At 36.5% G+C, this 14,793-nt stretch overlaps 1 protein-coding gene and 1 pseudogene across 1 annotated transcript; both read right to left on the minus strand.

The window, feature by feature from the left end:
- Positions 1-321: 321 nt before the first annotated feature.
- On the minus strand, positions 322-2,570 carry LOC120157116 (nucleosome assembly protein 1;3-like). Its single transcript, XM_039168367.1, has 10 exons — positions 2,364-2,570; positions 2,230-2,274; positions 2,051-2,145; positions 1,746-1,838; positions 1,573-1,660; positions 1,414-1,475; positions 1,147-1,331; positions 881-1,058; positions 743-786; positions 322-577 (listed from the first exon to the last, which is right to left on the minus strand). Exons 1-10 carry the CDS (start codon positions 2,395-2,397, stop codon positions 337-339), a joined length of 1,065 nt encoding a protein of 354 aa, XP_039024298.1. The 5' UTR covers positions 2,398-2,570; the 3' UTR covers positions 322-336.
- A 10,860-nt stretch (positions 2,571-13,430) lies between these two features.
- LOC120157110 lies at positions 13,431-14,702 on the minus strand (annotated as a pseudogene).
- Positions 14,703-14,793: the final 91 nt, after the last annotated feature.

Genomic DNA, 14,793 nt, shown 5'->3' on the forward strand with positions numbered 1-14,793 from the left:
CTGGTAATTGAAAACAGGAACAACGGTAGTTGTTACTAAGCTTAGAGGGAGATCCTTTATTACTGTTATATTGAAATTAACCTGGAATGCTCATGTATTGGATGTGGTGAGTAAGAAACAATCAAAGGAGAACCGAGGAGCAATTGCCTGAATTGATAAAGAGTGTGAGAATCAGCTGGACAATGTTACTTTCAGTAGGACTGATGTTGTTAAGACAATTATATATAGATTAGGGGATCATCTAGTTGTATAGGAGAGGTTTTCTTGTAAATGTACATTTTAGGTGTGTTTTGTGAACTTTGTAGCTGTTTACTGCTTTCTTTTGGATTTAATAACTCATGAATTATCCAAAAAGAAGAAAATAAAATCTATCACACACCATACTTCTTTTAGGCTTAGTTTCTTCTTCTTCATCTCATCCTCCTCCTCATCGTCATCCTCATCCTCATCCTCCTCATCGTCATCAATTTCGGCATCATCTTCATCATCATCTTCTAACTCAAGCTCATCTCCATCCATAGCTTCTCCTGTGAACCATGACACGGCATGTGGAATAATCTTGTCTCGAATCGTTGAGCTACAAATAAACAGATAGCATAAAGAGCATAAGTATTAATACATGTAACATTGAGCGATGATATCAAAGTATAGTTTGAGTGATGAATGGCTCATATGAAGCATGCAGTTGAACTCATATCAGTTCAAACTGAGAAACAAGGAGTAAGATGAAAAGAGAATGCACCCTATGTCATAATCCTGTTCCATTAGATTTTGTAGCTCTTCGGCCTACACAACAAATTAAAGGGAAAAAAACAATATGATAGCAAAACTACTAAATTGATCATCAAAGTTTAAACAAATATAGTGAACTTGGTCCTACAGTATCTTCATCAATATCTTCATCGTCATCTGGTACTTGAGGAGGATTGAAGAAGTTGAAGAAACTTTCACAATCTTCAGTTTTAGTAATTTGCTTGGCATTCTTTGATCCCTTCTTAGGCTTCTTTTTAAGGAGTTTTTGTGTTAAGCATTTTCCTGGATACCATTCAATCTCAGTCCTACAAATCAGGTCAAAAAATATTCAATTAAATTCTGAATTCAAATAATACAATAAAAAAATTTGAAAGAAATTTGGTAGGCATTTACCCAATAGCTTTCTCAAGAATTGGTTCATCTTCATCAATCATGTGATAGGTCTTTGTCAACACAGTATTCTTGAAATAAGGATTCGTGTCAAAGTAAAACTCCAGCTTGAATCCCTTAGGATCCTCTATCCTATACCACTTAATATCTTTGAGATATTTGAGAGCTCCTTCATCACGCTCAGTGATCTTATTCCAAACAAAAGAGAAGTAAAATGTGATTCCAACAAGAAAAATGTATCAAGACAACATTTATAAATTGATAACACACCTCTTCAGAAAGCACATCGTTATTTTTCATTGCAGTAAGCCAAAAATCAGGTACTCCTTTCTCTGCATATATCATAATTGCAAAAATATACATACACACGGCAAGAAAGGATCCAAAGGAGAAAAAAGTGGGCAAACAATTAATAAAACAAGATCATACCTTCATCAGCTTTCTCCTCTCCTTGGTCCATGGCAGATTCATTTGAAGTTGTTTCAACTTCACCAACACCATTCACGATATCGTATCGCTAAAATGTATGATGAGCAGTCAGGTAATAAAACAACAGTGACGGATCAGGAAAAAAATCCAGAAACAAATTTTAAAAGGCAAACCTTGGCATATATGGGTTGATATAGTTTCTGGTATTTAGATTCAAGTGCTGCCCTCTCCTCGAAAAACTTAGCCTCTAACTCATCATGTTGGCCCTGTGAATGAAATTAACAGATCTCAGATATCTTATAAAAATAAGCAAAATAAGTTTATCATAAGCATAAGAGGACACTCAGTTAGTTACAGAAGCAAATCAAGTCTCAAGTTGTATTGATGGAGCAAAAACAAAGTGAACCGAGAGCGTATCATAGTAATAGTACAGAGCACAGTAATAATGATTATAAAAGCTTAGCAAGTAGGAACATGCCTGGATCTCCCTGAGATCTTCCACACGCTTCCTGACATTCGGCGACAGGCTCTCCAGTATATCGGTGTGGTCTCGAGAAAGATTCTGAAGTTTATTCAACAAATAACATCGCCAAAAGTCGACACAATCGAAAAAAAATATGTTTTTAATAAAAGATAAAGAAACCCGGGGGTCACCGACCTTGAGAGCGTTAACGAGATCAGCTCGAGCATCCTCGTTAAGAGCTGCAACCAAAGAAAGAAGATAATGAGTGAGCGAAGCGAAGAAAGAGTAAAGCAGTAGATATAGGGGGTTTAGTGGAGAACAAGATTACCATCGCCGAGATCGGACATGTTTAAGTTGCTCATTGAAGATTCTCTAGTGAAAGAATTGATTTGGAGGAGGAGGAGGAGCAATAAGATGCTAAAACCCTAGATTGAAGAGCGTGAAGCAAAAAGGGAGGAGTTTTGAAGAGTTTGAGTGAGAGGCGTGTAAAGTGAACTGTGTGGCTTCACTCTCAAATCCTTTCCCTTTTCCTTTGTAATTAGGTTTAAATGCATCATTGGCCCCTAAACTATACCCTTTTTATTGAGTTAGCCCATAAAGTATTTTTTAAGATGTTTTGCTCCCTTAACTTTAAATAGTTACCCCATTTACTCAAAACGTTAACTCTGTTAAAAAATCTCACTGACCAATCAAAATATGCCACATCACTCTTTATTTTTAATGAGAAAAAATAAGAAAAAATGATGGCATGGCATGTTCTAGTTAGTCCATGAATTTTTTTAATGGAGTTAACGAAATAGAGCAAACGGGATAATAGTTAAAGTGAAGAGGAAAAAACATTCGAAAAATATTTTAGGGGACAACTCCATAAAACGGTATAGTTTAGAGGCCTATAGTACATATAAGCCTTGTAATTAAAACCTAAACTCCGCCCCCCAGTATTTTTTAGAGGAAATAACCTCAGTGACCGAAAATGACTTATAATATACGATTTTGACCAACTTTTTTTCGATTTGCCAAAATGACCAACAAAATCGCAATGCGATTCTGACTATCGCATTGCGATTTACATATTCGCGTTACGATTTTAGAAATCGCAACGCGAATATGTAAATCGCAATGCGATAATACATAATCGCAATGTGATTTTCAAAGCGCCATTAGTATCGCAACACATATTTTATTTTCAAATTCCAAACACGAATATTAATATATCCCGTAATCGTAACTCTTAACCTAAAACCCTAAATCACAACTCAGTCTCATCTCCATATCTCACTCTCTACGACGACATCCGTCCCCATCTCCGACGAAATCCCTCCCCATCTCCGACGAAATCCGTCTATCTCCGTCTCTCAGAGCCACCCTCACAATCATTCACGGTCAGAAATGGAAAATCAACCAAATCAACCACCGAGGGTTAGTTTTTTTAATTATTTTTATTTTGAAATTTTTGCATTATTATTAGGTTTTTCATATTGAAATTGATGATAAGTTTACTGGTAATTTCAATAATAGATTAACCATTTCACTTAGATTGCTTATTAAATTCATTTGATTGCTGCCAATACGGCTAAACTGTTTAGTCTTTAACCCTGTGAAGTTAGTATTTATCTTTTGGTTGAAGTAATGCAATTCATTCAAGTTTCAATTTTAGACAATGACTATTTGAAACCGAGAATCGCAACGCGAAATGAAAATCGCAACGACAAAATCGCAACGCAATTTTAGTTTCGCGATTTTAGTTTCGCGATTTTCTCGTTGCGATTTTCATTTCGCGTTGCGATAGTCATTTTCGTGTTGCGATTTTAAGTTTCAGAAACTATTCTTCTGCAAATTAAAACTTGAATGAATTGCATTACTTCAACCAAAAATCACAGTGTTGCAAATTTAAGTTTGAAGAATAAACTACTACTCTTTATGTTTATTATTGTTTTGGTATATCTTCACAGTGTAGTTTTTGTGGTATATCTAACTTGGTATGTTTATTGTTTTTGTAGAACTTTTTTTCGGCTCAATTGACCTTAAGGAATAAAATAAGCATAGTCACTACAATTGCGTCGAAGCTTTCACCTGTACAAAGACAATTGTTTGAGGATACTTTCTTCGGGCCATGGCTGAAAGTACAACATCCGGGTGGAGATGCTATGTTGACCCATCTGTGGCTTCAGACCATGACACGCGATCTACCCGAGAGTATAGAACGTGGTAATGAAGAGATATGGTTTCATTTTCCATCGGCGTATACGTGTTTTGGGCGGGATGAGTTTTGCTTAATTACTGGTCTACGCTTCGGACACGATGATGTAGGTCGATACACTAGTCATATTACCCGCCCATCATGGTTATCCCGGGTTTTTCCTGAGCTGTCAATGGAGAAGCCGAATTTACACGTCGATGACTTGACGAGATTATTTAATAAGAAAGATGGTTTTACTCGGATGGATGACGTCGATGTTGTCCGAGTATACCTTTTAGTACTTTTTCATGCCGACTTTTTAGGCAAAGAGGTCAGATAACCTATTCCTAAGGACCTAATATTATTGGTAGAGGACCTAAATGCATGGAACCTGTTTCCGTGGGGTTCGTATCTATGGAAAGCTACCTGGAATAAGTTGTCGTCTGCCTTTGATGACCGCAAGAGTTTGCGTGGCGATGGTTCCAAATACACTTTGTCAGGCTTTATTTGGGCCTTTAAGGTAAGAATTTCTATATAATGTTTCCAAAATTATAATTAATTATTTAACAATTACTAATGTTTGTGTATTATATTGTTTGTAGATTTGGATATTTGAGGCTTTTCCCGACATGCAGACATATGCATTAAAAACTTCAAATGATATTCCTAGGGCTATTTCCTGGAAGAGGAAACGGCGGCTGTTGATTTAGGAAGAGTTACTACGGTATACGACAATAAATGATGTAAGTTAACACAAATACTACCATATATAAACAAGTTATTATTAGTACACGTTTAACTTTATTTGAGCTTTTATATTGTTAGGAGGCTAACACTCCATTGCAGAGGTTGACACCCACGGAGGCTGAGCTTGCCACTGATTGGTGGCAAGCTAGTAAGCGTTTTTTTGATGGCACGGATGATGACCAGCCTCCACTTCGAGAGCCATCACCTCACCCAGAGCCATCACCATCACCTGATCGATCACACTATACACCTCTACAACGAGAGCCATCACCTATTCCGTCACATCATCGAGCCTCTTCACCATCACCTCATGATAGGCGACCGGCAAAGATGCCACGACTTTTATCTCCTTGTTCTCCACCTCCACGAGATGAGTTAGGGGAGTTGCGTAATGAGGTCAATGCCTTGCGTGAGGAGGTCGGTAATTTACGCGATGGCAATGGTGCATGGCGTGATGAGGTATCAACTCTACGTGGTGAGGTAGCGGCTCTACGTGAGATGGTAGCATCGTTACAGAATGAGGTTCATGCTCTACGCAATGAGGTAAGTTTAAGATTTTTTTCATATTTAACTTGATTTACTCGTAATTTCACTTAGATTAAACCATTTCACTTAGATTGCTTAGTAAATTCATTCGGTTGCTGCCAATACTGCTAAACAGTTCTAAAATAACCCTGTGAAGTTAGTATTTGTCTTTGTCTTTTGGTTGAAGTAATGCAATCCATTCAAGTTTCAATTTGCAAAAGAAGAATAATCGCAACACGAAACTTAAAATCGCAACGCGAAAATGACTATCGCAACGCGAATTTGACTATCGCAACAAGATAATCGCAATGCGAAATAACAATCGCAACGCGAAAATGACTATCGCAACGCGGAAATGACTATCGCAACGCGAATTTGACTATTGCAACGGGATAATCGCAATGCGAAATGAAAATTCGCAATGCGAATTTAGTTTCGCGTTGCAATTTTCTTGTTGCAATTGTTATTTCGCATTGCGATTATCTTGTTGCGATAGTCAAATTCGCGTTGCGATAGTCATTTCCGTGTTGCGATTTTAAGTTTCGTGTTGCGACTATTCTTCTTCTGCAAATTGAAACTTGAATGGATTGCATTACTTTAACCAAAAGACAAATACTAACTTCACAGTGTTGCAAATTTAAGTTTCAAGAACAAACTACTACTCTTTATGTTGTCCTTGAACATGCACTAAACCTATATGTTGTCCTTTTAAATGTTTATATAAGTGCTTACTTCTGGAATGTTATCTGATGCATTTTGTGAACTATGATAGAATAATGACTTGGGTGAATACCGTGCAAGTTTGAAACATATTTGTCTTTGTTTTCACTGTTTAATATCAAGTCTGGTTTATTTACTGATTTATGTTTTAATTTATTTTTAGCGGCCCAAGAAGGTGGATGCTTTACGTCGGGTTTTTCTTGTACGATGGGATTCACGCATCAGACGGCGTGCATGTGCCATTACGTCTCCGTTTACCCCAAACGTGCGAAGACTCCGTAAGAAGAAGCCCGACTCACCTGTCATGTTCAAGAGGCCTCTCCTATCGTTCAAGAGGCCCCTATCATCCCTCAAGATCCCCTCCCACCGTTCAAGAGGCCCCTGTCATCGTTGAAGAGGTCCCTCCCACCATTCAAGAGCCCGATTCATACGGCGTAATATGTCGAATTATTGAGAAACCCTCTCACGTGTCGGACATGATGGATGATTGTTGGCTTTTGTATGAGTTACCGGCCAGTACCATCCCGGCAGATGAAGTGGAGAGGAGAAAACTACCAGAGACAATTCTAGATAATACCCTTTGGGCTAAGACCGCAGTTGATTTTTATCTACATGAGCGGAGCCAGGGGTGTTAAACTGATATATACAAACTCAACGATGATATGCATTTGTTGCTTGAACGGTCTTGGTGGGGGTGTATTATTAGGGGTTGAAGACAAAGGCTATTTCGATGGGGGGTAAGTCTTATATTTTTCTTATATTTCATTCTGATTTTTTTTTAAATATTTATGTAATTCACTAATATATGTCTTTTTTTGTAAAACAACATATTGATGCGTGGGTGTCACGTCTTCTAATAATAAGGAAACTGAGGAAAAATAAAAAAAATACGCGATATACAATTATGCCGACGTCTTTTCACGTAGTTCACTTGAAGAATCAACGACAGAAATCATTTGTGTTGGCTAATGGACAAGCTAAACTTTATCCTGCATGGTGGGAGGTCGATAAGGTTAGTATTTATTTTTTTTTTAATATTTTAAAGGTATTCATAAATAAGTGCGCAATTGAATTATTACTTATGATTGCAGGTGTTTATCCCTATTTTGGAACGTACTCATTGGCTTCTCGTCGAGCTTCAGCTCCCATCCCTGAAGACAATAGTATATGACAGCATGATAAATTACATATCATTGTCTGATTTGAGAGATATTATCAAGGGATGGAGCTCTCATTTGGCTAAATTCTTGGATGCGATTAATTATTGGACTTATTCTGGAAACAAGAAGCCAAAGAAGTTCAATATTACAGTTATCATAGACGAGACCGCGCCACAACAAACGCAGGAAGCCAGAGGGGATTGTGGTCCTCTCGTATGCATGTGCTTGGAGCGTTTGACGACAGGAAGTACACAGTTTCTACCTCCCACCGATAGAGATAGAGGTGCAATAGGCTTGTGGTTTGGGTATTTTATGGCTAGAGCGATATATGCGAGACGCTGCCTACCTGCATTCGCGTTATAAAAGTGTCCATAAACAATTGGCAAGTCAAATGCAAGTGTTGTTAAGTACCTAGAATTCAATAATTTGCTATTTGTTGGTTTTAGATGTGTAGAAAGTGTTGTTTGAGCAAATGTTTGGTTTCTGCAGGTTAATCCTGAAGTGAGCTGTGTGAAATTGATGTATGGGTGCATAAACAGCTGGGATATTGAAATGAATGTGTAATAAGTGATAACAACTGAACAGATCATAACAATGTTCAAACTCAAGTTACTAATGCATGCCAAATTGAAAATGTTAAAAGTTTACACATAAAATACACATAATAGTCAAATTCGCGTTGCGATATTGAAATGAATGTGTAATAAGTGATAACTGAACAGATCATATCAATGTTCAAACTCAAGTTACTAATACATGTCTAACTGAAAATGTTAAAAGTTTATACATAATACAACGTTTGCATTTAAAAATCACCTAAGTTAATAGTCCCAAAAGGTGAAGCCGGTTGTGATTGGGATTTTGATTTTGATTGCCTTTTGCTTGACACCATACGAGCTTTGGATTTTGATAAGGATCCATATTTTGGTAGAGGAAAAGATGATTGTGATGGCACTGGTGATCCACATGTCAACCTTGTATGACCACTTTCCTTGCACCGACTACATGTCGATCTCTTCTTCTCTTCACCCTTAGACGGTATACGATCGTGACTTTTTGGTCAGCCAGGTAACCTTCTGTCAATGGCTTGTGGCAAAACTGTTTGTAAGTCATCTGGTATGTGTCACTCAGAAGGATGTGGAATAGGGTAGATAATCTCGGCATAAGTCTGTCGATATACTTCTGTAGTGTAGCAATCCATAGTGTATGCGCTTGAATCATCTTGGTTTAGATGAAGAGCAACTTTTATAACATGGCCACACGGATAACCAGATGTTTGTCATTTCATACAACTATACGTCTTTGCATTTAGATTGACAAGCCCATTTAAGTTATTATCCAGTACTTCAAACAAAGTGTTTGAACATGGTTCAACTCTCCATGTCGTTGACTTCACAACACGTTTCGTTATCTTTTTTTCAGTCCATGGTGTAACACGATGTTCCAATGTTCCTGTAAATTTAAATAAATAATACTTAGTAAAATGTATGATAAGTTACGAATTTAAAGAAATAATACCTGCATGGTTTCTTTTCTTGTAGTACCACTGTTGAATAGAGGCTCGAAAAAACTCCATTAACATAGTAATGGGTAATTTCCGGGAATGACGACTTAGAGCGTTGATTGATTCTGCACTATCAGACGTCATGAAACCATATCTTGCTCCAAGTTGATGTACTCTTGACCATCTTTCAAACCCGACATATTCTAGTGTTTGAGCACACTGAGGCAAAACACGTCTTAAACAATTTATATGCTTATTAAAATCCGCTTTCCGATAAACTTTTACAGCCTTCCAGTATATCCATTTGTGATTTTTTATACCAGCAGACATTGATTTTAGATTTTTATACAAATGAACACACACAAAGTCCATGAAAAACATCTGGGAAACACCTTCTAACAACGTTGTCAATTGAGTTTGTCCTATCGAATATGATTGTCAGATTGCTAATAGGACCTATGCAATCCCTAAGATGCCCCATAAACCATGTCCATGAATCAGAGGTTTCAGATTTGCCAACCCCGCAAGCTATTGGCAATATCCCATTGTTAGCATCCATGACTACTGCTAATAAGTTTACTCCAAGGTATCGACCTTTCAAATGTGCTCCGTCAACTATAATAACTGGGCGCATGCAAGTAATAAACGAACGAATCTACAAAATAATATACACAAGAAATATAATCATTTAAATGTGAAATGCATGTAACTAAAAAAAATGAGTCAACAAAATTATATTGATTTACTAACCGAAACACCAATGGCGATAAACAACAACTCAAAGTGTCCATCTCTATCTGTTTTGATATGAGTTACCGACCCAGGATTTTTCAGCTTTAAATTGTGACAATAAGCCGGCAGTTGGGCAAACGATGCTTCTGGCGACCCCCTCAACAATTCCAAGGCATAACATTTGGCTCTCTAAGCTTGAGAATATGAGATACTAATCTTGAACCGAGCATTCATACTAGTCATAATTTCATGTCCCCGATATACCCTGCCATTCAAAAACATTAACTCAGCCAGAAAACCACCCAACACTTTTTTGTTTGCCTGTCTATGGTGAGGAAAAACTTGGGTTCTTGAACATGTATGTTTATCAATAAAAGTCCTAACTTGAAACATTTCGCAATCTTTTATCCTCTTTGCAATCATACGCCACGTACAGTTTTTGTCAATCATACACCTTGTTTCGAAACGATCTTTGCTTGATTTGTTAACTTTTAGTTGATAGTCATCTTCCACACATTTCGTATACAAAGCTATCTTCAAGTCTTTCTTTGTATCAAAACAATCATCTTTCTTGATACGAATAAATTTTGTGTAACAATCAACTGCTATCTTTACCAACTCTTCTTCCGGTATCTGAAGTAATTCTGGCATATTCCAGTTATACTCTCGTGGCATTTTCTTCGGGGATTTCTTCTTCTTTTTTTCTTCTTCAGGGTTATATGAATTACAAAATGAATGTTCAACATGTTCATTCACAGTCGTAACTTCCTCCTCATTATCATCAACAACAACTTCCTTGGCAGCGGCTGTTTCATCATCAAAATTCGGGTATTGACCAATAGCAAAATCATTACACGCAGGGTCTGTTTCTTCTTCTGAAACATCATCAAAATTCGAGTATTGACCAAGATCAAAGTCCGGGTATTGACCAAGATCAAATTTCGAATACTGACTATTACTTACAATTTTTTCTGTTGGCTCGTCATCGTCTAACTGGTCAATACGAAAACCGGAATTTGGCGCTGAAAGTTGATTGGGATTTGGATTAGGGAAAGGTTGTGGGTTTTGATATTGTGTTTGGTATTGGAAATGTGGTGAAACAACATTTGCTTGGTGATGAAATTGTGGTGGAACCATTAAATTTTGAGCACCATAAATTGGGGTTGAAAAACTTAGTTGATTACTACCTGATATTGACCCAACTTCACTACTTCTAGGTTCAACAACATACAATGTAACATCATCTTGCGAAATACTAATGTAAGCAATGAATCGTTCAACATTTTCATTGTCGGTTAACAAATAAACTTTACCTTTTCTCTGATAAGATAGCCTAAATCCACTTAGGGGCTCTAAATTCAATTTATTTGCAACACGTAACATTAGAGTTTCATAAGTTAACTTTTTTAATGACAGTTTTAGTTGAAGATTTATGGGTAAAGGCATATATTGTAAAACACCATGAACATTCTCCCATGACCCTCCAAAACACAAATCTATCCAAACATGATCAACATTAGACGATTTCATTATTGTAAATTAATTTACTAAACAAACGAGCTGCGAAACTAAAACCTGTTGCCGGATGGGAAAGGATGTCGTTGGATATAGGAACGGATGTCGCCGGAGAGAGTGATAGATGGAGATGGAATGAGTTGTAATTTAGGGATTTAGGTTATGAGTTGTTGTTGTTGCGTAGTTATATACCCAAAACATTTGTGTTGCGAAACTAAAACCTGTTGCGAATTTGAAATTCAGTGTTGCGATAGTCAGAATCGCGCGTTGCGATTATGTATTATCGCGTTGCGATAGTCAGAATCGTGTTGCGATAGTCAGAATCGCGTTGCGATTATGTATTATTGCGTTGCGATAGTCAGAATCGCGTTGCGATAGTCAGAATCGCATTGCGATTTACATATTCGCATTGCGATTTTCTAAAAGCGCAACGCGAATTTGAAAAATCGCAATGCGATAGTCATAATCGCGTTGCGATTATGTATTATCGCGTTGCGATAGTCAGAATCACATTGCGATTTATAGATCGCATTGCGATTTTGTTGGTCATTTTGGCAAATCGAAAAAAAGTTGGTCAAAATCGTATATTATAAGACATTTTCGGTCACTGAGGTTATTTTCTCTATTTTTTATTTCCGAAACCGCGGTTGGGCAACTGATTTAAGGGTAAAGTACATCAAGAATCCCTAAACTATGATCAAAATGATTGGTAACTCAACTTTCAAAATTTATCATTAAATATATCAAATTATTACAAAATGATCATTAAGTTTATTATTTTTTTAATAAAATAATCATTATATTTTATCAAAGTAATATAAAAGTATCATTAAATGTTATTGAATTATTACAAACTTTCATTTAATTTATCAAATATTAATATTATAATGTCACAATGAATATTTTATAACATACTGAAAAATTGAATGACCAGTTTATAATTTTTAAAAGTTTACTATCTAAAAAATATATTTGATCACAGTTTAGGATCTCCAGTGTATTTTATCCTATTTTTTCTTTCCTTCTTTCATTGAGATGTTTGTAAGTGTTAAAACAACTTTTGACCCTTGAATTTGAAAAAAAATTAAGTTGATCCCAAAATTTTTGTTTATATTGTCTCTAAATTTAACAATGTTTCTGAACTGTAGCCTTTTAAATGATGTGAAACTTTAATATTGTGAGACGTGAAATAATCTTATAGTGTTTCATAATTAAAATAATTAAAAATTAGCTAAAAACCTGAATTTAGTAACTAATATGATAAAGAATCATGAATTGAATTATTAAATTCAACAAATTCAAAATAATCTATTGATGGCTAAGAAAATTGCACTAAACACACTTCTTTTTGTTATAACATAACCAAATGTCCAACGTGTATCCTCTTCGCATATTTGGAAAATGAGTATTTCAATAATGCTTACTTGACCAATAACCAACTGGTTTAGTGGATGAGGCACTATATCCCTTAAGTAAGGTCAGGATTTCAAATCATGGCATTTGCGAATGGAGCAAACTGAGTTGGAAGGGTCGCCCTCGCCTCTGCAATACCCGATATAGATTAATCGGTCAATAGATTGGATACTAATGATTAATTCAAAAAAAATAATGCTTACTTGTGATATAATTCCTATCTTGCCACAAAAAAAACCACATCATTGTCGTTAATAATTAACATAGTTACAATTTTGTTAGTTAATTCAATTGGTTAATCAATTTTGTCAATTTTTTTTTGCTTCTTATGTTTTTCGGTATTGAGTTAAAATTTTAATTTGGGTTTGGTTAGAATTTTATTTTGATTATTTCCTAATCTTTTTCAATTAATTACGTCACTCATCGGGTTCTTTTTTGAAATTATGTGACCTATTTATAAATTTTCTTATAATTAGAGTGGCTCATTTGTAATCTTGTTAACAATTGAATGATTTGTAGTATAATTTACCCAATAAAAATAATTAAAAATGTTTTTTGACGGTGTCTTCTAACCTCCGTTTCAATCTTAACGACTCGTTAGCCCGATATACACAAAATGTATCACCTAACATGATCTGTTAATAAAAGAGATTAAACAGCAAATATCATGCAGCAAGATAGTGTAGTGTTCTAAAGGTAAATTCAGAATCCAAAATAGTGGTCACCGAATCACATTTAGCAGACCTAACCTTCTTGGCAGGGCCAGGCCGCTGACGTAACGACCTGGAAATGAGATGCCGGTGTTTCCGGCTTTCCACCGAAGCCAAATGTTATTTTCTTCAAATAAACACTTACAATCATTCGATATGATCCACAATTGTTTCGAACTCTCAGGACCTGCAGAGTGACGAGTTTTATGGGATGGTATAAAATATTCATTCAGAATTCGACCCATCAACAGCCTCGTCTCCATCACCTTCTTCTTGGTTATCGGCATCTGGCTTCTCCAAATTCAAAACACTTCCCGTCATTGGATCAATGGGACGTGTGTCACGTTGTCCACCCTTGAGTCCCATTGCCACCATTGCCAGCTCTGAAAAGAATACGATGGAACTGCTCTGAAGGCTGCGCCCCAACGGATAACCAGTACCTGTAGAAAACAATGACAATAGATGTTTTATCTATCCTGGGTGGTTTCACTGCCAACTTGTAGAACAAGACTACAGTTGTTGCCAGGATTTTGCAATTAAAGCGATTCATCGCCAACTATAACAACATACGGAGTCTGGTACATTTTTTCCTTCTAGGAAACTAAACAGTTTCAATCAAGCAAAGGGAAACAACATTCAATTACATGAGTCCGAGGAACATTCACAAAATCCTGACGTGTTTCTACGTTCTAAAACCGCAAATTCCAATAACTAATTCTATGTCGAGTTCGGCAACTATGACATACTCCTCCGATGCAATATCTCACGATAGTTCACACAATTATAACAGCTATGAACAATCCATTCGCCCTAATTACTAATTAACTATCGCATCCTCTTAAAACGTTCATATTATTTTTTTTTAAATAATTAATTGATTCACATATTATGCTAATCTTGACTGTCTAGCAGAGCACAGAGGCTCTTCCTGCCAAGTTCAGACACACAAAGCAATAAGCTCTATGTTGTTTCCACTCGACAAAATTTGGAAACACTGCTCACTATAGCAATGCTTGAAACTGATTCCATGGCGCTTGCAGTCCACAATCCATCACAAATTTAGTAATCCACATTGAAAGATACTTTCCAATTCTCGACAATGATAAAAGAAAGAGCAAAACGGTAACATCTGCAAGTGAAAGAGAAGATTGAAACTTACTTCACTCTTTCAAAGTTAAGACCCATTCGTTTACCTCCGTCTTGGCCTGTACAAAAGAAAAGGATGCAATAAGAATGTATTGGCAAATGGAAATTTCGCTAATTCAATCAGTTGCCCTTCCATTGCAGAGGGGGGAAATGTAAAGAGGAAGAAGACCTGGCAAAGGATTGTAATAACCAAGGACCTCGAGATGCTTCCCATCTGTTGGGGATCTGCCATTGGCAGCCATCACCCTATAAAATGGATATTTTTGCATCCGAACCTCGACAATCGAATCCTCACAACCATTTTGTATCTTTCCCGCAACCACCTTAGCTTCTTTCCGATATGTTCGATCACCGGTTGCTTTGCTAGGGTTTTGGGTTTCGTTCTCATCCCACCGAATTCTTTGTTT

This window comes from Hibiscus syriacus, unplaced genomic scaffold, assembly GCF_006381635.1.
Source record: "Hibiscus syriacus cultivar Baekdansim isolate YM2019G1 unplaced genomic scaffold, ASM638163v2 tig00111238_pilon, whole genome shotgun sequence".
NCBI classification, from domain to species: Eukaryota; Viridiplantae; Streptophyta; class Magnoliopsida; order Malvales; family Malvaceae; genus Hibiscus; species Hibiscus syriacus.

What these genes read in the sequence shown, in the direction of transcription:
- LOC120157116 (XM_039168367.1), bottom strand. Translation starts at nt 2,397, where the DNA reads ATGAGCAACTTAAACATGTCCGATCTCGGCGATG. An exon ending in TCTCGTTAACGCTCTCAAGG is followed by an intron (nt 2,146 to 2,229) that starts TCGGTGACCCCC and finishes GTTATTTGTTGA; the next exon opens with ATAAACTTCAGAATCTTTCT. An exon ending in ACGATGTGCTTTCTGAAGAG is followed by an intron (nt 1,332 to 1,413) that starts GTGTGTTATCAA and finishes GTTTGGAATAAG; the next exon opens with ATCACTGAGCGTGATGAAGG.